The following is a 24,239-nucleotide window of genomic DNA, read 5'->3' on the forward strand; positions in this document are numbered from 1 at the left end:
CTCTTTTTACTGCCCAGTTACTTCTTAAATGAAGTAAAAGAAACACAGGTTTTTGAGACTAAGTTATTATTATCTCTCCTTATATCACACCAAATACATTTTAAATAGGTGTAAAAAATAAATAGCAGGAGGAGTTCACACTCCTCCACAAAGTGGACCATTGCAACTCTTAATCCTGGAAGCAACATTGGTTTTAGTACAATTCATAAAATAATAATAAAAAGAAGAAGCTGTTTGTTTACAGATTTTAACCCTTCCATGGTCTTAAGAGATGGGGTCATTCAGAACCCACAAGTTTTTTACTCGGCACGCACTCTGGCCGGGTCGCATCGACCCCGTGTGCGCTTTCACGTCAATTTATGTGTGGTTTCAGAAATTGACGGTCTGATTTCAAAAAGGGGGCATTCTCTTGAGATTCTTTTAGAGTGCCACAAGTGCAACAAACATTTGCAGTGCACACACAGAAAAAAAAATATGCAACTGCCAAATAGCCCAATATAGCTGAATATTGATAAGAGTACTTGTTCCAGGTACACTCATACCAATACTTGGGAAAGACCAAGAGATTAGCTGTGCAGAAAAGCAAGAACAACACAAAAGTAAATGTCAGCATTTTTATCATTTGAGGGTGAAGATGTGCAAAACAAAACCATATTTTGTCACTAAATGTTTTTAAATGAGTTAGGTATGACTTTTGTATATAATAGTAGCCTATTGCAAGATTAGTTTGGAGTTTAGTCAGGTAATCTGAATCTGAACACACCTTTGCGGGGTAATAAAAATTCAGGTTTTACAACTTTTTATTTGACTTGGTGTCACAATAATATGGTCTTTGCAGATCCTTTTGTTCAGCAATTCACGACTTATTGTCTCCCTGTGTTAATACGAAACACAAAGGCCCATTGTACTGGGACGGGGACTGTAACTTGTCTCTGARTTTGCCAGTCGTTACTGGGAATTAAACTGGAATCATGTCCTAAATCAGATAGAACCAAGTTCCTTTGTGACTTCATTAAGTTTGGTGTGAGAAAGACTTTGAACAACTTCTCAGGTCTACTGTTAAATACAGTGGGAGATTTGTGATACAGAGAGCCAATTTCTCTTCCAACAGTCCAGGGAGTCTTTACCAAAAACTGAGAATGGGATGTCAATGTCAGGATCTGGGTTTATGAAAGTGTCTCTCCCCATTGGCTCCCTGCTGGGAGCGTCCTGGAGCAGAGCCGCATACCTGGAGCTCGTTGGGATCATCAGCCAGAGAGGATTTAAGGAGCTGAGACCTCACCTCTCTGCCGGATGATTACTCCCTCMCGGTAGTCTCTAGCTCGCTAGACCTTCTCCTGAGAAACCCTAGTTATTTGTGACCTTCTTGAGAAAACCTCAGCTTGTTGTCTGCTTCCCTCACTCGTTCTCTGTCGTTCATTCCCAGGTATAAGCCAGACCCACAAACCTGTAATCCCACCTGCAGYTCCGAACCTCACCTGCCTGCCCGCTCYAGCCCACATTTCATTCCTGTCAGAGAAACTTACCTCRGACCTCCCGATTGGTTGCCCGGATCCAACCTGCTCCATTGAGAMGTCTTCCAGGAGATGAAAGCTAATTTCTCCTGCTGTCYKATCAGACATTCTGTCCACCCCTCACAGAGCCATTGACCCGTCTCTCTGCTTCCAGACGAACCCCGGACCCGATCCAAAGGATCGCCTGCAAGACACCTGTGATTGTATTTCGTAAATAAATTCTTAACTTACTGTTGCTTCTCTGGGTCTGATTCTACATGTGGGCCTTAAGACTACCCTCGAACATGACAGTCAATGTTTTGTTTTCTTCAGGATATCAATCTAAAACCAATGGCAAAATCAACACTGAAACACAACACTCTAATGGTCTCTTAAAACCCTCAACGATTAAGGTGAACAGAAGASAGCTTGAGCATGAGACAATCTTGGAATCAGGATATGCTACCAGGGAAATAAATATACAGTACCTCTTTGTTGGCTCCAACAATGTGCAAAAAAATGTAGCAGAGAAAACGCAGCTGTAGCCAGAAGAAGATATAAAGTACTTGGATGTGAACTTGTCAATCTGTTTTTGCTACTGCAAGTAAAGATGAACTTATTTGAAGGCTTTTTACATAGTTTTACCAAGGATCCCAAGAGCAATGCAACCTGAAGAAGTTGCATTGCTAAACGGTGAGAAAGAAGCACCTGATTAACCATACAGCAAAATAGATCATTTATGTTTTACAATTTATTTAGAAGCATGATAAAATCCTTTATATGCACACGCAGCAGTGCAGAAAAGAGAGTGCAGTTTTCTCTCTCGTTACTGTTAAGCATGACATTTCTCCTTCTGCTGGTTCTGTTTAGGCTGAGCCGTTAATGTGAATTAACACAACTTTTAACTATTAACATAATTATATTCCTCAACATGCTCAGCACAACCCCCAGCTCTGGCAGGGAAGGACAGCCATCGTCCACCTGTATAAGTATATCGGTGGGTTGATATGGCTGCAAAGTGTGAGCGCGTCTTGGGTCTCAATGGCTTCGATGGCGTTCAGGTGTGCATGGTTGAGCTCTTGTTGTTGAATATGCAGCTTAATTTCTTAACAGTGAAATGTTTAACAGTTTTGCAAGAATGATTTATTATAGTAATATGTTAATACTCCTTAGTATCTGTTTATCTAATGAAGTGACCTTTCAACTATGTAGCTTCCCACTGAAACTTTTTCTCACTTAAGAACAAATCTGTTAGATAAAAAAAAAACAATCTATAAGCTCTAAGTGTCTTAAAAAGTCAAGATTGAAAAAAAAAAGTGTTCTAGTGAGTGATGCATATGTATTTTATTGTAGTAGATAAAGTGTGCTTTAGGGAAGTTTTATAGGGGTAGGGTTCCTGTTGTCCAAAGAAAGAATATTTGAAATGTCTTTTAAATTAGTTTGTAGTCTCTTGCTCCCTCCAGTGGCTAAACTATTTATGAGATGTATTTTGCTACTCTAGGTTAGACAGCTTTGTAAGAGTTGAGGACTGCACAGGTCCTGTCACTATTACTTGAAATTGTGGGAACATTAAATATGTGAAGTATTCAAACAAAAGAAGAACTTTATGCTGGGTACAGTTTTTCAACTTTCTTATTTAAAATGTCTTTATAACACATCCCATGATCTGCCTTCAACACTGGTTTGATTGAATTGTGCTCTTGCTGTACAGAGTTGGTGTTTAAATGTGACCAGTACTGATATTTGAGCATTATGCTCCTTAAATTTCTCCTCCGAATGAACATCTTGTGCTGGACAATCCTTGGAGACCCTTGTGGCAGAGATATCAGCCAATCAGCTACAACTTCTGCTCCAGATCTGGCAGTAAAGCCAAACTCACATACATTAATAATGCATAATTAGTTGAACTTTGTAGTGGTGTTGTACATATGTAGTTTGCCATATTTTGTAGCACAGTTGTAACATCTTGTTGAATTTGAGTTAACATTACAATAAATACATGTGTGAGAAGTTTGATGCTGCTGGATTGTTTTTGAAGGTATTTCCTTTATAGTTTTGGAAATTCCATTTCTCGTGAAGCTACGTTGATTGGATCACAGGGGTAAATACGTTCTTGTTAGATGTAATTATAGGTGAACCACTGTTGCCTTCAACCTAGTACCATAGTTGACGGTGGTTGAAAATAGAAAAAAAAAAAAAAAGGAAAACCCCACAAGGTAAATCTCAAAGAAGCAGGAGAGAAAAAGGGAGAGCACTTTTTTATGAGCCCTTCAGGAATTACTCTCAGAAAATCTCCTGTTTATTGCCCCCCCCTCCCCAAAACTGGGAATTTCATCAGTAGAACAGTGTATGCAAATATTTGATATCAGCTGCTTATAAAGTTAATTTGATAGTAATAACCACATGAAAAAAAGTGTGAACATTTCCTGTTTAAAATAAATGTTGTAGGAACATGGAAGATGATTTCCAGCGAGAACTTTGACGACTACATGAAGGCACTGGGTGTGGGGTTTGCCACCCAGCAGGTGGGGAACCGAACCAAGCCTAACTTCGTGATGAGCGTGGATGATCAGGGGCTGATCTGCATGAAGTCTCAGAGCGCCTTCAAAACTACCGAGGTCAAATTCAAGCTTAACGAGCCTTTCGATGAGACAACTGCTGATGACCGGAAGACGAGGACTGTGGTTATTATGTTTCCATGTTCATGGAAACATTTTTGAAATGTTTCCATGAACATTTCAAAAATAACGTTCCAGTCTTCCTTCCAGAAAACCCAAATGCTTTTTCTGCATGATCTATGAAACAAACAAGTTTGCATGGCATATCTGAAACTTGGAGTAAAATCTGCCCACCCATTGTAGATTTTTAATTTTTTTTTTCTTCTCTAGACCTTTCGTGTCACCACACATTGTCCACACAGACACAGCTGTGTCTAAACCTTGTGTTTTACTTTACACACGCATGACCTGAAGACTCGCCGGCGGCAGTGACCCAGAACGAAACTCGGAAAGGCAGGTCAGACGTTAGCTTGGCATGCTCGCTGTGGGAGGTGGTCACAGTGGCTGGAGTGGGCTCTAAGAGGAAGCAGATGGGATGAAGCAAATCTTTTAATAAAAGCTTCAACACAGAAAAAGGTAAAGCACCGTCATTCTGGAATTTACAAGTCTGTTTTACGCAATGAAGCTGCAGTGTCAGCTTACTTATATTTGTTAAGTGTTTTGAGAAGACTTATGATTGTAAAGCTACAATAAACTATAAATAAATTGAATTGAAATAAATCAGTCCCCGTCATGGAGGCCTCCCATGATTTAATGCCTGCATTCTTTCAAGGTCAGTGTTGTGGACATTATGCAACATTTTTCTTTGCATAACATTTTTGGCTTCCTGCCTAATTTACACAACTCTGGCTATGTGGTGCTTGGTTTCTCTGGATACAAAGCAAACAGGTCAGATTACCTATCTTGCAACTAAGCTCCTGCACATGAACTTCACTGTTGGGAATGAAGAAGGATCCATTTAGCAAATGTACTCATTTTAAACATTGACCAGTTAGATAAACAAACTGACACACACAGACATGCACATACATAGAAGTACAATTTTATAAATAATACTACTGAAGGATTTATTTACTTCAGAAATTCAATTCACTGAGAAAATTTAGACTAACAGACAGTATCCTGATTTTAAGATTTCTTTGTTAATTATGATAATTTTCCTCAACAACTAATGAAAACATGACATTCAAGATTAGTATATTACATCAGCACACAACTGCAGAAGACAAACCACACTGTTGAGCTCAAAATAACGCTGTTCCATGTGTATGGAATTACGTAAAACTAGATGAAACATGCAGGTTTCAGACCACACTTTCAATAACATATCTTTTAAAATGTCTGTCAATACAAAGGCGCTCCACCATTTGCATACTAAGGGGTTTAACTACATTTCTTTTGGCTGATCACTTCACAGTGAAAACCAGGCTGCAGCAATATCTGTGAATAGAGGCAAAGAAGAAGAAGCTTTGCTGAGATGCTGAGGTATCCCACTTTCACTCAGTATGTTTTAGCAGGTTGATGGGACTGTTGTTGTTTGTCTTCCTCTTGACAAAACAGTTTAATATATGTCAAAAGTTGTCAATACTTTTTATATATAAATAATGATGAACTTATTGCATATCTCCACTGGATTTATATGTGCTTGTGAGAAAGCACAATGTAAAAACCTTATTGAGGCATTTCAAAACACAAGGCCTTGTTTTTTTTTTTACTGTGCCAAGTGACGGTTAATGATAAAAATTCAAAACAAAGAAAAAAACATGGCAGCTAGAGGTAAAGCCACATTGGAAAGCAACTTTGTGGTGAATGTTTTCCTTACCAAGCATATCTGCCGTCATAAGTGATAAACACAAAAGCTGTGTTTCAATATTCACATTAGTAGTAATATTCATAATACTATGAATAGTATACATATATGTGAAAGGTCTAACTGCCTTTTCACTTGAAAGTCATTTCTCATCAAAAAAAAGGGGGAAAAAAGTCTTAAAGTGTGCTTATGCAACCCAAAACAAATATAGATGTATTTTGTTTAAAGATCCTTAAAAAAAAGTTTAGGTGAGGTACTTATGTCACCAGGTTGTGAGAGAGAAGCACCTGTTTAACCACAGCAGCGATAACTCCTTATCTCCGTGTTATCCAGGCATGAGCTAAACTGCTATAAATACGCACAAGAAAAGGCAGAGAATGAGTGCAGTTTTCTCTCTCATTAGGGAAAAACATGAAGTTTCTCATCCTGGTCGCTCTGTTTGGCCTGAGCTTTGCTCAGCACAATCCCCAGCTCAAAAGCGGAAGGACTGCCATCGTCCATCTGTTTGAGTGGCGCTGGGCTGATATCGCTGCAGAGTGCGAGCGCTTCTTGGGTCCTAATGGCTTCGGGGGTGTTCAGGTATGTCTGCTGGCACTAATGTCTGTAAATGATGAGTTTAATGTTAATGCAGCAGGACAAAAAAAAAAAAAAGTCACAATAATAATAATAAAAAAAGTGGCCACTTCTTTTGCAGGATGGTTTCTGCTGGAAATCTCCTGACAAAGATTTTTTTATCCCTGATCCCAATCAAAGTCATTTAAGATCAAGTATTTGCTTTTATCTAAGACTCAACTCAAGCACCTGGATTTCTTTAAAAAAAAATTTTTTTGCAGCACAGGCTTGGACAGTAAATAAATTCAACAAAGTTATTTCAGTTAAATGCCATTTAATTTACCTTTAATGTCATTTTTAAAAATGTAATTTAATTTACCATTTACCTGGGCAATGAGGTGGGAAGTAACGAAGTACAAGTACTTCATTACTGTACTTAAGTACAATTTTCGTGTATCTGTACTTTACTTAAGTAGATTTAATAATGGATACTTTCTACTTTTATTCCACTACATTTTACAGTAAGTATCTGTACTTTCTACTTCACTACATTTCTACAAAACTGTCTCGTTACTCGTTACATCCAAGTCGCGTTGCGCTTTTTTTCCGTTAAAATGTGAAGTTCAGGGATTTAAGGTGGCGCCGTAAAATCCGAGCAATAACGTGACTTAGTGTCTATTGTCACCCATCGCCTCCCCCTTTACTCGCACGTGGAGCTCCAGACATGCGCAGTGGTTTCCTCTGAGCGGGAGAAAATGTCTGTCTAATCGTCAGCAATATAATAGCGCTGCATAAATCGATATGGCGACATGTAAATTCAGCAGCGCTTCGCTTTCACAGACGGTGGGGACTTTGTCCAACTTTTAGCGTCACTTGGAAGGAAAGCTTAAAGAAAGGTAAACTCTGTGGACGTGATGCTAGCAAAGCTAGCTGTACAGAGACACATGTTGCATCTGAGATGAAAAAAAGTGTCACTCATGCCCTGAATTATTGTGTGAAGGTGTTGACTGAGGTGTCGCAAATTTGGGACAACGCTGTGACCAAAGTCTGCATTGATATGACATTCAGGAACGATCCGATTCTTCYGGACGGATCTTTACTGATTAAATTTATTTCAGCTCTAAGTATTTAATATCTAGGTGTTTTATGGGAAKGTGGATCTTTCAGATCAATTTGAGAAGCAATTTTGATAGGTAAAAGTTAATTTTTTTGTGTCACGTGCTGGTCTTGACTTGGTCTTGGGTTGGTGGTCTTCACTACAACACTGCTACTGGCTCCTTGGTTACATGTCCTCCCTCATCCACCTTCTTTCCATCCCCTTTCTGTTGGATTTCTTTAAAAATAAAAGCCACTAGTGGCAAAAAAAGTGAGGTTCATGTTATGTTAGGACAGGAGACAAGATGTTTCCATCCCTGAAATTATGATGCATAGAATCACATATTTAAGTCTAAACTGTGTTACAGAGAGTAAACATAATAAAAACATGCTCTATCTGTGGCATTGTTTATTAAAATGGCACATTTCTAATGTAATAAAATTAAATAYGATCGGTTCACTTAATGATATTGTGTTAGTGATTAGGTAATGCATTCAGCAAGTACTTTTACTTATAATACACAAGTATTTTTAAAAGCCAGTACTTTTTTACTTTTACTTAAGTACAAATGTTAATGTGGTAGTTTTACTTGAGTACATTTTTGTCTGTGTATTTGTACTTTTACTTAAGTACATTTTTTGAGTACTTTCTCCACCACTGGCAATGACACATGCTTGATGCGCCTTAAATGTCCAACTGTCTTTGATGATGTGGCCACTGCTTTTCAAGAGAACTTTTACAAACAACCACGTAAAGTATGGGGCCATGATTAGCTCCAAGTTCCTTTAATCCATTGCTTTTTCGGATTCATTACATTATGATTTAGTTCTCTGCTAGTTTGCAATCTTGTCCAACATATAATTAGTGTACTTATACTAGTATGACATCTACAAAATTTCTGGACATATAACACATCATGCATCTGATCCAATATTTTGTCCATTAGAAGCAGGTGACGGAAAAAATGTTTTTTTTAATTTTTTATCTGACACCCTCATTGCAGTGCTCATGTAGTGTTAATATTGCTCCAAAAGATGCAAAGGGCAATATGTTTAGTCCTTTTGATTTTACTTGGGGATGTTTAACTTCATCTTTTTCACTTAAACAGTTAATTTGGGGAATTTTCCATATTCAGCCATATGTCTATCACTACAGCTTCGAAAATGATAAATGGGCAGAATTTATGCTGCATTGCACTTTACATGTTAACCACACTAGAACCATATTCACCTAATCACACCGACACAGTCGAAAGGTGCACATCAGCATTTGAAAGTTGGGGTCAAATCCACAATGTTACTATTGCAAGACTACCTTGTCCACTGATCCACAGTTACCACAAGGAAAAAACCCAAGCCAACTTTGCAGACAGCAGCTGGATTGTGCAGACCTGTTTGCAAAACTAGTTTTTATGTTCACTTTTTATCTTAAGCAAGGTACAGTTGACATTAAACCTAGACAGTTTGTTAAAAACAGATTTAGATTTGTGTCCAACTAGATTGTTAAAATAATTGAATTTAAATCTGGACATATCTGGTTATCACTGAATGTGATAACATGAGACATTTTGATTTCCATATTATCCGTGTATTTCTTTATTCTAGAACTTCAACCGATATAAATATTCTCAAGCATTTGGTAATACATCTACTTGTTAATACTAAACTCGAGCAGCTCAAGAGTCCCCCCTTAAATGCTCCTTTAGATATGAACACTTTTCTGAGAGTTTGTGTTTTGAATGTGACAAATTACAAGTGATAAGTTAACATTCGTCTATTGTGTTGCTCAGATTTCTCCACCAAATGAACACATTATTGTGAGCAATCCCTGGAGGCCCTGGTGGCAGAGATACCAGCCAATTAGCTACAACCTCTGCTCAAGATCTGGCAGTGAGGCTGAACTCAGGGACATGATCTCCAGATGCAACAATGTTGGGGTAAAATAACATTCTTTATGGTCTGTGTGTGTGTGTGTGTAGTAGCATGTTTGGCTACAGAGGCTTTGATCAAAGAGTAGTAGGCTTAGGGTTTCATAACGCTCGAGTCTATTCGCAGGTCAACATCTACGTGGATGCCGTCATCAACCACATGTGTGGATCTGGAGGTGGAGAGGGAACCCATTCTTCCTGTGGCAGCTGGTTCAGTGCCAGCAATAAAGACTTCCCCAGTGTTCCCTATTCTTCTTTGGACTTCAATGACAATAAATGCAAGACTGGCAGTGGTGAAATCGAGAACTACAGCGATCCCTATCAGGTAATTAGTGCCGAAAAAAGAAGACAACAATATAACTTTATATATATATATATATTTATTAATGATCCTCCAATCAGCGTGATTATTTCCATCTGTTTTATTGTGACTGTTGCTTACTTGTAGGTGCGCGACTGTCGTCTGGTTGGTCTGCTGGATCTTGCCCTTGAGAAAGAATACGTCAGGGGCAAAGTGGCTGACTTCATGAACAAGCTTGTTGACATGGGTGTGGCTGGATTTAGAGTGGATGCTAGCAAGCACATGTGGCCTGGTGACGTGGACTCCATCTACCGTCGTCTCAACAACCTTAACACCAAGTGGTTCCCAGGTGGTGCCAGACCTTTTATCTTCCAGGAGGTAAACTAGAAAACTACTCAAATTTCACATAAATTCTAATAGCCAGGCAGCTTTACTATTGCTCCGTTGGATTTATGTATGACTATCACACGTAGGTAATTGATCTTGGAGGTGAGGCTATCTCAGCCAGCGAGTATTTCCATCTGGGAAGAGTGACTGAATTCAAATATGGTGCCAAACTGGGAACCATTTTCAGAAAATGGAATGGGGAGAAGCTTTCTTACACCAAGTATGTTGGCAAATTTTGTGGTGTATGAAAGTTACTGAACAACATCAAAAATATCAGTGATTTCATTTGTACTCAAAATCCATAAATAATTTTGACATTAATCTTTAATTATTTCTATATGTATTTCACCAATGGATTCCCCACAGTAGATATGATGTGCTCATGTGTCCAGGAACTGGGGAGAAGGTTGGGGATTCATGCCTGATGGCAATGCTGTTGTCTTTGTTGACAACCACGACAACCAGAGAGGTCACGGTGCTGGTGGTGCCTCCATTGTTACCTTCTGGGACGCCAGACTCCACAAGATGGCTGTGGCCTACATGCTGGCTCATCCTTATGGACAGGCCAGAGTGATGTCGAGCTACCGCTGGAACCGCAACATTGTGAATGGAAAGGTATGCCTTTGTTTTGTTTAGAAAAAAATGAAACAAGCATTATATAACATATTTTAAACATTATTTGAGTTGTTCCTACGTTGAGGAAAAAGTGTTGATGATTACAGGATGAGAATGATTGGATTGGCCCTCCCAGTAATGGTGATGGATCCACCAAGCCTGTTCCCATCAACGCTGACCAGACCTGTGGAGACGGATGGGTGTGTGAGCACAGATGGCGTCAGATCAAGTGGGTTCACAGAACACGTTACATTTCATAGCATGATGAAATGTATGATGCATGATGAAATGATGATCAAATGGATTAAATAAAAATCTTTTCTCTTAAGGAACATGGTGACTTTCCGTAATGTGGTCAGTGGACAGCCTCATGCCAACTGGTGGGACAACCAGAGCAACCAGGTTGCCTTTGGACGTGGTAACCGTGGTTTCATAGTTTTTAACAATGACGACTGGTAAGCATTTTATGAGCCAAAAACTTTTCCTTTCCTGTATATTGTATGTTAAGTTTTTTCAGATCATTGTCTTCTTTAAAAGTGAATCAGTTTGAACGTTGCTTAAAATAATGTGTGGCCCATTTTTAAACTGCAGGGCCCTAGATGTAACCCTGAGCACCGGTTTGCCCGGCGGAACCTACTGTGACGTCATTTCGGGCCAGAAGGAAGGAAGTCGGTGCACCGGAAAGCAGATCCAAGTTGGAAGCGATGGCCGCGCAAACTTCTACATCAGCAATACAGAGGAAGATCCTTTTATTGCTATCCATGCTGATTCCAAGCTGTAAACTGTAAACTCCAAATAAAATTGCATGAAATCTTAAATATGGATTTTTTTTTTGTTATTGTTCTTTCACCTTTTTATAGCTGCTTAAAATTATACATGTTATGACACTCGATGCCTTGATGACACATTGAAGTGCATACCAAGCTCTTCGATGACTTTGATAGAGTTCACATTTTGTGTTTGCAAGAGACTGAATGGTCATGTCCAGTATATCAGCCATCTACATGTTGAAGATCCAATGAGATTGTACGGCTACTTGCTGTGATTGTGTCATGATGCGCAGATTGCCTACACCAGACCCTGACAAGTTTGACCCCAAGGATTTAAAATAAATTATTAGGTTAAACAATGCATAAAGTATTAATTCTCCATAGAAATCCAGATCTTGAAATCAAGTTTATATCATGCCTGAGTGACTGTAGGACAATAAAGCTACTCCTTTGAAATGAGGATTGCTTAGATATGTCAGCGATTTGTCTTATGACTATGTTCGGTCATCAGGGGGAGTCGTATTACTGCTATACAGAAGCAGAGGGGCCGTCCTCTTAAAATGACTCACTAGGATAGTCCAGTATTCCCTAATCACACCCAACAAAGGACGGAAAGGTAAAGGCTTTAGAACTGGCACATAGGTCATATGTTGAAATCAGTTTCTGTAAAGAAAATTAGACTTACTGGAATGTCAACAAGAAACTGAAAAAGATTTGTAGCGTCCTCACTTGGCTCTGGTGTGCAGAATATGTAGAAAAACAAATGAGCAAAAATATCATGCTTTTGAGTATTTCAGCAGACACTGTCTATAGTAAAGCAAATCTGCACCAAAATAGCATTTTAAATGTGTGACAAAAGTCAGCTTTTTAAAACAAGTTGGTAAATTATCAAGGACAGAATGCAGAATTCAGACCAACAGTAAATCAGCAAATTTTAGTGAATGTTTTTCTTTGATTACTGTTTTTCACAGAGGCAAAAGGTCATATTTGAATTGCAGACCTGCTTTGGCCTTTTATTTGCTTTTTAAGACTTTTGTTTGATATATGTTACTACATCCTCTTGCTGCTGAAATAAGTGACCAAACACACATGGGGCCAGTCTAAACAGGTGCGCTCTAACGGGTAAGACCTATGATGTGCGTCTGAATATACTACAGTTAGAACCAGGTTAAACAAAATGTTTAATGTTACATTTTTGCTGCTTTTGTTTCTGGCATATGTTGGCAGAAGATGGGATACAGTCTCTCTTTTTGCAGAAGCATGAAGCTGTTCATTTTAATAACCCTGTTTGGGCTCAGCCTCACACAGCACAACCCGCATTTCAAGCATGGAAGGACAACAATTGTCCACCTGTTTGAGTGGCGCTGGTCTGACATCGCTGCCGAGTGTGAGCGCTTCCTGGCTCCGAAAGGGTTTGGTGGTGTTCAGGTGAGTTGAGCTGAATAATCTGTTTGCGTTTTGGAGAAGTAATTGTTTATAATGGTTTCCTTCTATGCTGAATTTACTAAACGTTCCAGCTTGTGTAATTCACTAAACTCTATCAGTATTAAGTATTAAGCTTATGTTCCTTGATTAAAATTTTAGTTTTCTCTGCAATTTTTTTCCCCAGCCTTTATATTTTTAACATGACTTTGTGCCCTCAGTATAAAAAAAAAAAGTCAAATACACATAACTGTATTTTGGATCTATCACTCAGATTTCTCCACCAAATGAACACATTGTTCTGGACCAGCCATGGCGGCCATGGTGGCAAAGATACCAACCAATCAGCTACAATTTATGCTCCACATCAGGCAGTGAGGAGGAATTTATAGACATGGTCATCAGATGCAACAATGTTGGGGTAATTTTGGAAAAGAGGCCAAGTCTAAGCAGCACCTTCTGATAGATCCTAAGACATTATTAAAACAAATAAGTACCAAAAGCTTTTTGTTGCATTATTTTCTTCATTGAAATTGAATTTTTACCATTTCCTGAGTTTCGGCACTTCAAAATTGAAGAATTGTAAGCAGTTAAGCTTATTATGTATAATCATGACATAGAAATTGCCATGACTTGTTGTACAAACATATTGCCAACAGGTTAATATTTATGTGGACGCTGTCATCAACCACATGTGTGGAAGTGGTGGCGGAGAGGGAAACCACTCCTCGTGTGGAAGCTGGTTCAGTGCCAGCAACAAGAACTTTCCAAGCGTCCCGTACTCTGCTTGGGACTTCAATGTGAACAAATGCAGAACGAGCAGTGGCGACATAGAAAACTATGGAGATATTTTTCAGGTAAAACGTTCTTAAATCATTCTTCAATTAAAAAAACGATTTAAAGTATCCACTGTATGTATCTATATCATGTTGTGTAGGACAGGATATTAGTCACCAACACAGCTGCTTGAACATTTTCACTTTAAAATCCAAAACATTTATGAAGCATTCATTAATACAATAAAGTTGATCAATTCCGTATTACTTAGTTAACACTACCTAGGTTCTTTTAGATGGAATGATAACATAAGCACTGGCTGTCGTAGGTGCGAGACTGCCGTCTGGTCAGTCTTTTGGACCTTAATTTGGAGAAAGACTACGTCAGAGGCAAAGTGGCTGAGTACATGAACAAGCTAATTGATTTAGGTGTAGCTGGATTCCGAGTGGATGCCTGCAAGCACATGTGGCCTGGCGACCTGGAAAATGTTTACGGTCGTCTTCAGAACCTCAACACAACGTGGTTTCCCAGGGAATCCAAACCTTTCGTCTTTCAGGAGGTAACATTTACGTAATGGAATATTTTTTTATTCTTAAATGAAGAGATATTTAAAATGTCTAATAACGTCATATAGTATATATTGCGTTTTGTGTTGTGGCCAAGTAGTGTGAAGTAGTTKCCTCCTCATAGATTTTATCTTGTTTGTATATTTTGTCAAACTTAAATGTTTCAGACAAATTAAATATCACAGGGCTCTARTGTAAAAACACACACAAAACAAGCAGTGTAATATAAAAAGGTTGCTAGGAAGAAAGATTCACCGCCGCACATTTAAAAACACTCCTTAGGACATAAGAGAATCACTGACTCAGTTYATCAGATCTTCAAAGAGACAGCAGCCYGAGGGCTTGAGTTCAAATTGTGAGAAAGTGCGTGCAAATGGTTTGCATCTTAAATACCGCTGCCAGAAAAAAAGATGCTTTTATGAAAGCYTCACTCTTCAATGTGACTGTTTGAGCTAAAGCAATATTATTTGTTTAAACAGGYGGCTGAGTGCTACACAGCCTGCAATAGGAACCATGAGAAAATGAGGGAAAACAAGATGACATGCAAAATTCAGAAAGCAGATGTACACATGAAAACAATTATGGGATGGCTAAAACATTTACCAAAATATAAAAACATGACATTTATGATCCATCCCTAAAAATTACTGACACCACGAGGCTTTAACAGATGTAGAGTTTTGTATTTCTTTTTAGCAAAATAAGCAAAAACATATTTCTTAAGTGAAAATCTCAATGTTTTTGTTGTATTTGTGGCTTGGCACAGTCAGACTGAACCGTTTCTGGTGTACACGTAATTTTTTTTTTCTTCCCTTGGCCCTATAGGTTATTGATTTGGGAGGTGAGGCCATCTCTTACACTGACTATGTCCATCTGGGCAGAGTGACCGAGTTCAAATATGGTGCAAAATTGGGAAAAGTCTTTAGAAAGTGGGATGAAGAGAAACTGTTTTACACAAGGTATGCTTATTTCGGCAGATATGCTAGCATTAAAAATCCGGATGTCCACTTATGAACTTTTGAATACGATTTTCTTGATTCTGAAATGGCATTGATCCTTAAGCCAATCAGCTGTGATGATGTTTTGCTATGCAAATGAGCAGTTTCTGCTAAGGGCTAGAGCAATTATGTTCTGGCACATGCAGGAAAAGATATCTTAAGATGAAATCGTACTTGCGTGATCAATCAAGACTGCATTYAGCATTAAAGTAGATGGGCCACATTGTGGAAATAGGAACCATCCATAAATAATTTTTACATTAATGTTTAATTACCATATTTCTATATGTATTTCACCAATGAGTTTCCCAGAATAGATATGATGTGGTCATGTGTCCAGGACCTGGGGAGAAGGGTGGAGCTTCATGTCTGATGGMAATGCCGTTGTCTTTGTTGACAACCACGATAACCAGAGAGGTCATGGGGCAGGTGGCTCATCCATCATAACTTTCTGGGACTCCAGACTCTACAAAATGGCAGTCGGCTACATGCTTGCTCACCCCTATGGAGTGACCAGGGTCATGTCTAGCTACCGCTGGAACCGAAACTTTGTGAATGGAAAAGTAACGTCTGCCAACCTTTGTAAGTATCAAGAGTTTTCCAGAGGCTTTTGTGTTTTACCTATTTTTCAAAACCAATAGGATCAGAATGACTGGATGGGCCCTCCAAGYAACACTAATGGATCCACCAAGTCTGTCTCTGTTAACCCAGACCAGACATGTGGAGAYGGATGGGTGTGTGAGCACAGATGGCGTCAGATCACGTGAGTTCTTAAAGGAAGCTGCCAACCGTTCAACAAAACATGACCAAATTTGGCTTACTTTTACAGGTGATACAAAGGAAGTTTTACATGGTAAATAATTATATATGTATTTTTTGCATCTGCTTTGAAGAAATATGGTGATTTTCCGTAATGTGGTCAATGGACAGCCTCAAACCAACTGGTGGGATAACCAGAGCAACCAGGTTGCCTTTGGACGTGGTGATCGTGGTTTTATAGTTTTTAACAATGATGACTGGTAAGGACTGAAATTCTGCTTTTCCACTCCTTAAACTATACTTTACATATTATATTATGGTTGCTCTAATGTCACCCTGTCTTTGCTTTTAGGACCCTTAATGTGACCCTTAACAMYGGTATGTCAGGTGGCACATACTGTGATGTTATTTCTGGTCAGAAGGAAGGCAACACCTGCACTGGAAAGCAGATTCTTGTTAGTCATGATGGGAACGCCCACTTCAAGATCAGCAACTTAGACGAGGACCCCTTTGTTGCTATTCATGCCGAATCAAAGATTTGATATGTGATGTCATTATTTAATCATTGTAMGTTTACTGACCTATTACCTACAGCAATATTCCTCAGAGTGGGACACATTTATTTGCTTTATTTCTAAGTGCAAATGTTCAATAAAAAAGTGAGAGCAAAAAAATAATAGTCCATATGTTTCACTCAAACCTCAAAGCCAATGACATTCAAGCACACAGGATCCTATAAAATCAGTTAGGTATTATCAAAGCCACATACAGTAACAAAGTCAGCCTTATATCACCTGAAGAACATTTCCAGGATTAGAGGACTAATGTTTCAGCAAGATGCATAGAAACTCATCCAATCGTATTGATTACTGCAACAGTATCTTCACAGGTCTGACTAAGAAATCTATTAGACGGGATTCAGTAAAACCAGGAACATATAGCACATCACCCCAATTCTTAAGCCCTCACTGGGTCCCTGTAGCTCAGAGAACAGACTTGAAAATATTGTTGTTAGTTTATAAATTACTGAACAACTTATCACCATTATTTATTAAAGATCTGCTGCTGTTGTATCAAACTTCCAGACCTCTCAGGTCTTCTGGTTCTAGTCTGCCCTGCAGCCACAGAACCAGAACCAAACATGGAGAAGCAGCATTCAGCTTCTATGCACCGCAAATGYAAAACAAACTTCCAGAAAACTGCAAAAGAGCTGAAACACTGAGTTCCTTTAAACCTAGACTAAAAACCCACCTGTGTATAGTTGCTTTTAAACCATAATAAATGAAACACTGACCAACATTTTGATGTGTAATGATGGCACTTGACAAAATGTAATGCTTACTGGTTTACAGTGTGACGTCTTCTCYGACTTTGTATTTTTGTGTTTTTATTATGTAAAGCACTTTGAATAGTCGTGTTGCTGAAATGTGCTATACAAATAAACTTGATTATTATCTCTTCATTCTGTTTTTCCCCTAAAACAATCTTTTTCACAAGCAAACATCCTAAAAACCTAAAACATTTATGTTCAAAGAATGYATGTTTGAAACATGAATTCTAGCAACCTCATTGTACTGAGGTATAACTTATTTTAATTGACGTGTTTATAAAGTGCTTCCTATTGTGAGTTTGTTCTAACTTTATAAAAAAACAAACAGCAATATGTCCAAAGTAAGAAGCTTTTGCAAAAACAATGCCTCTTCAAATATAGTCATAAAGCTAACACTATATAGTAATCAGTATCAATAATATAGTGATATAGTGACAGCACTCACTTGTCAATGATGATTGGTCAAACCAGTGTCCACCTTTTCAGCTCAGTGTACTGCCACTTTCATTTGCACCAAATCCTTTTCAGTGTTACAGTAAATATTACATATTGAATATTCATGTTGTGTTGCCCTGCGACAGAATGGCGACCTGTCCAGGGTGACCCCGCCTGGAACGTTAGCTGGAGATCGGCACCAGCAACCCTCCTGACCCCACTAAGGGACAAGGGTGTAAAGAAAATGGATGGATGGATATTCATGTTTTTGTTACTCTCAGTGCAGATAAACGTTTGTATGAATTAGAAAAATTATGGCTGTGTCCTGCACCTCAATCTTAGAACACAAGAGACACTTATGTTGGAGTCCCTGCCAATGTCCCACATTGGGACATCCAGTATGGGATGGCCTGGGGGTGTCTCTGACGGCGTCATATGGGGGRCGGGGGTTGCAGTGCATTGCAAACATTTKACMWATCTCGCCACTCTATCAGCTGTGAACCTCCAGGTGACAAACTCCATCATATACATCCACACAAAGCAAACACTTATTTCTATGARTATTTGTCCGTGAGTGGGCGTCTTATTCAGACGCCCACTCACGGACAAATAGTCCAAATAGTTGAAGGTCATGCAAACGCAGTCAACTTTTAGATGAAACTTTGCATGCAAGAATAGAGAAAAATGTGTCAGTATATCAGAATCCGTAGTGGGATAATAGTGTTAATAAGCTACCAATGTCATAATTTCACTTTATAGAAGGTTTTCCAAATTTGATGTAAATCATGGAAGTAGTAGAATATATTACTCTTTAATGGGGTTCAAAGACGTCTTGCTTTTATGTGATTTATATAGAAATAATAATCTAGACCTCTCTGTTTAGAATGTGTTTTATAGCTCAATATCAAACCAATGTTTTATTCGGAAAGAGAAGGCTTTTACCCTGGTAAACCTGTTCTGTCATTTTGTGACAAAACTGTTGTGAACACATTTATTTATTTATTTATTTATTTATTTATTTATGTCAAAGAGACAAAAGTAAAATCAAGAAAAAGAAGAGCAAAAAAAAGTTAAAACAATTTATCATGCCCAAGTGACTTGCAATTTTTTTATTATCTGTTCGAAAGGATTTAAGAAATTAAATGTTGCCAGTATGCTTGGTCTGACGTCGGAGTGAAGTTGTTACACCATTTACTCCCTGGGAAATTGACAAATACTTTATGACTTTAAAACCTTTGTTAAAAATAACTCCCAAGATTTCTCAGTCCGTAAATAATGTTTGCACTGAWGGCTAAAGTTTWGCTGATTTGCTAATGCCTMGCTGTGYAAGTGATGATGGTGCTGTAGCAAACAAAACATAAAACRATCAATTAATTTTWATTGATTAAAATTWATCAATTAATMGTAATCTGGACACTTTCCCGAAAAATGCACCAAGAGAACCACACTTACTGTGTACATATGTGTGCCTGCATGAGAGAGTAAGAACAAGACATTAGACACGTCTAATCTGCTGAATGCCCCATCCTGCCATTTATCCAACACACCGTGACCCAGATAAATCAGCACTTATATTAATAAACTTCATGAAAAAGTCTTACTCATATTTGTCATGTTTAGCTTTCCACCCTGCATCAGAACTGGAGCTATTTATATTATCTGAGAAGAGCAAACTGATAAAATTGCACCTGCTAAATCCCCAGGCTTGTACTTGTCAGCTTTTCATTGGTTAAGCAAGATAGGAAAATACATAAATGCTTGCAGTTTGGTAAAATGTGTGTGTGTCCAGTTGTCTCAACAATGAAGCTGATCATTTTGGCAGCGTTGTTAGGGCTGTGCCTCGCCCAGCACAACCCCCACTTCAAGGATGGAAGGACAACCATTGTCCACTTGTTTGAGTGGCGTTGGGTCGACATCGCTGACGAATGTGAGCGCTTCTTGGGTCCAAAGGGATTTGGTGGGGTTCAGGTATGCGTTGATGAACATGGGCGTATAGCATGATTTAGCTCTAAGTGATATATTCCATTTCCATGCCGACAGTGTTAGATTGTTTCTTTGAAGTTATTTTCAGGGTCAGTTCCAGTTGAAGTCAGAAAAAGCAGTAAAATGCTATGTTAATGGGTATTAATAGAATTTCACCAAAACAGTTACGTTTGGTGCAGTTTTCTTGCATTAGCTTTATCGATCCACATTGACTGCAACTTGTCATTCCTCTCCAGCTAAACCGATAACAGAGTAAAGAGCTGGATTTTTTGAAGATGATATGTTCTTTAGCTTTCCACGTCTTATTGTTAAAAAATAAATGGTTGTCTGATCATCCCAATCAACAGATGAGGAGGACTGATGCACTTTAGGTCTGACTAGCTCACAAATGCAAGAATTTTACTGTTTGCAAGTTCATAGCAGGGCTGCACGGTGGCGCTGTTGGTAGCACTGTTGCCTTGTGGCAAGATGATCCTGGGTTAAAATCCCGGCCTGGAGTCTTTCTACAAATACTTTAAATGTTCTACCTATGAAAGCATGGGTTTTCTCCAGGTACTCTGGCTCCCCTTCAAGGTTCAAGAACGTGATTAGGCCAATTGTGTCTCTACATTGCCCTTAGGTGTGAGTGTGTGTGTTAATGGGTTTAGGCCTGTGTTCCCTTGAGGATCTGTCAAGGGTGTATCCTGCCTCTCACTAAATCTCTGCTGGAGATAGGCTTTCCTGATTACACTAGCAGGAATAGACAATGAGTGGATGCAGACAATGATGTGATATCTTTATAATTGAGGTTAGAAAACTATTTCAGAACTAAATAGAACCCGTTTCAAAAATAAAAGCTAAATTTTTAATGAATTAAGTTCTGCATGCACATGATACACCATGCAGTTTTCTAACAGACAGTTTCAAAAGGGGGAGTGGAAGCAAGTCAGATGTAGTGGTCAAGTTTTAACTAATGCGGTTTTATCTCTCTGGCTCAGATCTCTCCACCAGCAGAGCACATTGTTCTCGACAATCCCTGGAGGCCTTGGTACCAGAGATACCAGCAAACTAGCTACAAACTTTGCTCCAGATCTGGAACCGAAGAGCAACTGAGAAACATGATCACCAGATGCAACAATGTTGGGGTAAAGAACTGTGATTTAGGGAAAAGCCAACAAAGCTATTGCATGTTACAGCAACGTGTAAATCTACAGACCTACACAACCAACAAATATCTACCAAATACTTATCCAAAATGTTGAATGACTTTTTATATTTAAGTATAAGCAGAACCACATTTAAGAATTCATGTGTTCGATATCTGAAAACATGAAAACAGGTCAACATCTACGTGGATACCATCATCAACCACATGGCTGCAACTGGAGGAGGAGAGGGAAGCCACTCTTCATGTGGAAGCTGGTTCAGCACCATCACCAGGGACTTCCCCAGTGTTCCCTACTCTGCCTGGGACTTCAATGGAAACAAATGCAAGACTGGCAGTGGTGAAATTGAGAACTATGGAGATCCATATCAGGTAGTTAATGTCACTAATCAGGACTGCCAGATTGGTGAAAATGTCTACACATTTCTGCTAAACCTCAGCACTGTTTTGTTATAACATTTCAGAACTTTCATTATAAATATACATGATGCTGACTTGTCCAGGTGCGTGACTGTAATCTGGTCGGACTTCTGGACCTTGCACTGGAGAAAGAGTACGTTAGGGGTAAGGTGTCAGAGTACATGAACAACCTTGCAGACATGGGTGTGGCTGGATTCAGAATGGACGCCTGCAAACACATGTGGCCCGGAGACCTGGAGAACATTTATGGACGTCTTCACAACCTCAACACTAAATGGTTCCCTGCAAACAGCAGGCCCTTCATCTACCAGGAGGTAACATTCAGTATAGCTTTTATTTCCTATGTATTACAATTGTATGGTTCTTTGTGATATGCTACATGCATATCACAAAGAACCATCTGCACTGCAATAGGCACAAGCTAAATATTTTGTACACCATGCTTTCAGGCTCTTTGTTCCTGTAATATGTTTGGTAAAAATGTGTTGCTTAATGCAGAATAAAATATTAAGAAGTTGCAACTTTTTCAATAAAACATTTTTCTTAAAAAGATCTAATTTCCAGCAGCTGCAATGAGTTCTCGTTATTTGAGATCTATATGTAGGCCCAGTTTGTGGACCAACTCTTTTTGATTCAACAAACAGCTCCCAGCAATCCCCAGTTAGTTTCGCCTATATACATAAACTGATGCAAAGCAGATCTGTTTGTGCCCCTTGATACAGTTTTTTGAATAGATCCTGTTAAAGGTATTTGCACAGCCCTGGTAAGGCAGTAGAAGGCAGCAGGAGAGAAGATGGGAGAAATAATATAGAATGAAAAGGCAGAAAAATTGTTTCCACGGCAAATATTTTCTTTAAGAGTTTAATGCATTTATCGATATACTTCTAATCTAAGCTTGTATTGCTTTGGTCCAGGTTATTGATTTGGGAGGTGAAGCCATCTCGTATAAAGAGTACACCCATCTGGGAAGAGTGACAGAATTCAAATATGGAGCCAAACTGGGATATGTCTTCAGAAAATGGAACGGAGAAAAGCTGAGCTACACCAAGTATGTTGTTTTCGATGTGAAAAATAATTATTAAACTCTAAATATAAAGATTCAGTTTTTACTTAACCTAACTCAAAACCTTTTTTTGTTTCCATTTTTTGTCCAGGRACTGGGGAGAAGGCTGGGGCTTCATGTATAGTGGCGAAGCTGTTGTCTTTGTTGACAACCATGACAACCAGAGAGGTGACGGTGCTGGTGGTRCCTCCATTCTTACCTTCTGGGAATCCAGACTGTACAAGATGGCTACTGGCTTTATGCTTGCCCACCCTTACGGACAGGCCAGAGTCATGTCTAGTTACACCTGGGACCGCAACATAGTCAATGGACACGTACGTGTTGAAATACTAACCAACGTTCTGTGTTGTAGTTCATATTTGGATCAACTTTTAATCTCCTTTGTTGTGACTGTAGGATCAAAACTACTGGCAGGGTCCTCCTAACTTTGGTGATGGAACTACCATGCCTGTAATCATCAATCAGGAMCAGACTTGTGGAAACGGATGGATTTGTGAGCACAGATGGCGTCAGATCACGTGAGAGCTTAAAGAAACTTTCTAAAACCAGCAACATTTATGTTTGCTAATTTTCACGTTTCTTATCAAGGAACATGGTGCAGTTCCGTAACGTGGTCAACGGACAACCGCTCTCTAACTGGTGGGACAACCAGAGCAATCAGGTTGCCTTTGGACGCGGTAACCGTGGTTTCATAGTTTTTAACAATGACGACTGGTAAGGTCTTAAGATAACTTTTAGTAAATTAGTTCAATCTGGAAATCACATCAATAAAATGTTTAAGACATGATATAGATGTACATGTTTTGTTGTTGCCGTTTTACACGCTAAAGACGAAACTCTTGATTTTGTTTCAATCAAAAATAATTTGCTGTTCACCTTCAGGAGCCTGGACTTGACCCTGTACACCGGTTTGCCGGCTGGCACCTACTGTGATGTCATTTCTGGCCAGAAAGMAGGGAGCAGCTGCACTGGGAAGCAGATCTCTGTTGGTGTGGACAGCCGTGCCCACTTTCAGATCAGCAACACAGAAGRGGATCCTTTTATCGCCATTCATGTTGACTCCAAGTTGTAAACACACCCTCCATAAATTCAAATAAAGCATTATCTTGGATGAGTGTTTTAATGTCATTTTTTTTACCGTTTAAAATTTTTTTATTTTGCTTTGAAATCAGAACATTTAAGAAATAGTTTGTTTTATTTCAACAGTCTCTCACACAAATAGTGAGACTGATAAACTTATTGACTGGATGAACTCAAGAGGCCAGTATTATCAGATATGGTTTTTGTTTGAACTAGAAAATATATTAAACATATTAAAAATGAGTTTAAAGTATTTTAACACATGTATCAACATTTTAATTGACGTATATACGTTGCATTAAATGMTTTTATTTAAATTAATATTTTTTCTTTGTCTTTAGAATGTTAATGCATTTAATTTATGTGCATGTCACTACTGATGCTGTTTTTTTCATTGCGTAACAAAAACAGGATCATCTTTGAAGTCATTAATTAACCAATCAACCAAAACTTTCGAGACCTCTGAACGTTTTCCGTTGAGTTGTCAGGTTTAGTTTTGGTTATTCTAATTTCTTCCACTGTTAGTTCTGCAGTCCAGTCAAAGTCTGGTGTCACGATAATACGAGAGCAGTTTTATTAGACAGATGAAAGAACATAGATAGTTAACAGTCCTGCCTCACTGTTGAATTCTTCTGATGAAGGTGAAACAGTGAGTCAGTCAGTAGGATGAATGGATGATCTGACTCTCTGGAAAATGGTTTACTCTCAAGACATCTACCCTATACAAAAAGGAACAACTTTTATCCAACATCC

The 24,239-nt window shown here is 38.8% G+C and overlaps 3 protein-coding genes and 1 pseudogene across 5 annotated transcripts; all 4 read left to right on the forward strand.

The window, feature by feature from the left end:
* Positions 1-3,952: 3,952 nt before the first annotated feature.
* On the forward strand, positions 3,953-4,590 carry LOC103479875 (fatty acid-binding protein, heart pseudogene; annotated as a pseudogene).
* A 1,649-nt stretch (positions 4,591-6,239) lies between these two features.
* LOC103479747 (pancreatic alpha-amylase-like) lies at positions 6,240-11,557 on the forward strand. The gene is made up of 9 exons (XM_008434370.1): positions 6,240-6,440; positions 9,299-9,445; positions 9,564-9,761; positions 9,885-10,115; positions 10,211-10,344; positions 10,517-10,739; positions 10,847-10,968; positions 11,069-11,194; positions 11,331-11,557. Exons 1-9 carry the CDS (start codon positions 6,273-6,275, stop codon positions 11,518-11,520), a joined length of 1,539 nt encoding a protein of 512 aa, XP_008432592.1. The 5' UTR covers positions 6,240-6,272; the 3' UTR covers positions 11,521-11,557.
* A 902-nt stretch (positions 11,558-12,459) lies between these two features.
* On the forward strand, positions 12,460-17,081 carry LOC103479748 (pancreatic alpha-amylase-like). Its single transcript, XM_008434371.2, has 10 exons — positions 12,460-12,631; positions 12,737-12,937; positions 13,206-13,352; positions 13,591-13,788; positions 14,037-14,267; positions 15,100-15,233; positions 15,613-15,835; positions 15,914-16,035; positions 16,166-16,291; positions 16,384-17,081. The coding sequence occupies exons 2-10, from the start codon at positions 12,740-12,742 to the stop codon at positions 16,571-16,573; spliced, it is 1,569 nt and encodes a 522-aa protein (XP_008432593.1). The 5' UTR covers positions 12,460-12,631; positions 12,737-12,739; the 3' UTR covers positions 16,574-17,081.
* Positions 17,082-19,569: 2,488 nt separating this feature from the next.
* On the forward strand, positions 19,570-23,517 carry LOC103479749 (pancreatic alpha-amylase-like). Of its 3 annotated transcripts, none has more exons than XM_008434372.1 (9): positions 19,570-19,764; positions 20,757-20,903; positions 21,098-21,295; positions 21,427-21,657; positions 22,258-22,391; positions 22,498-22,720; positions 22,803-22,924; positions 22,995-23,120; positions 23,289-23,517. In XM_008434372.1, the coding sequence occupies exons 1-9, from the start codon at positions 19,570-19,572 to the stop codon at positions 23,476-23,478; spliced, it is 1,566 nt and encodes a 521-aa protein (XP_008432594.1). In that variant the 3' UTR covers positions 23,479-23,517. The 3 variants fall into 3 exon arrangements, with proteins under 3 accessions (XP_008432594.1, XP_008432596.1, XP_008432595.1); XM_008434374.1 differs by having other exon boundaries at positions 19,597-19,764; positions 23,008-23,120; positions 23,289-23,381; XM_008434373.1 differs by having other exon boundaries at positions 19,598-19,723.
* Positions 23,518-24,239: the final 722 nt, after the last annotated feature.

Source organism: Poecilia reticulata, linkage group LG17 (assembly GCF_000633615.1).
Source record: "Poecilia reticulata strain Guanapo linkage group LG17, Guppy_female_1.0+MT, whole genome shotgun sequence".
Lineage (NCBI taxonomy): Eukaryota > Metazoa > Chordata > Actinopteri > Cyprinodontiformes > Poeciliidae > Poecilia > Poecilia reticulata.

Excerpts from the sequence above, each read along its gene's own strand:
- LOC103479747 (XM_008434370.1), top strand. The coding sequence starts at position 6,273 with ATGAAGTTTCTCATCCTGGTCGCTCTGTTTGGCCTGAGCTTTGCTCAG. Across the intron at positions 6,441-9,298 it reads ATGGCTTCGGGGGTGTTCAG|ATTTCTCCACCAAATGAACA; the intron begins GTATGTCTGCTG and ends TGTGTTGCTCAG. Across the intron at positions 10,969-11,068 it reads CACAGATGGCGTCAGATCAA|GAACATGGTGACTTTCCGTA; the intron begins GTGGGTTCACAG and ends TTTTCTCTTAAG.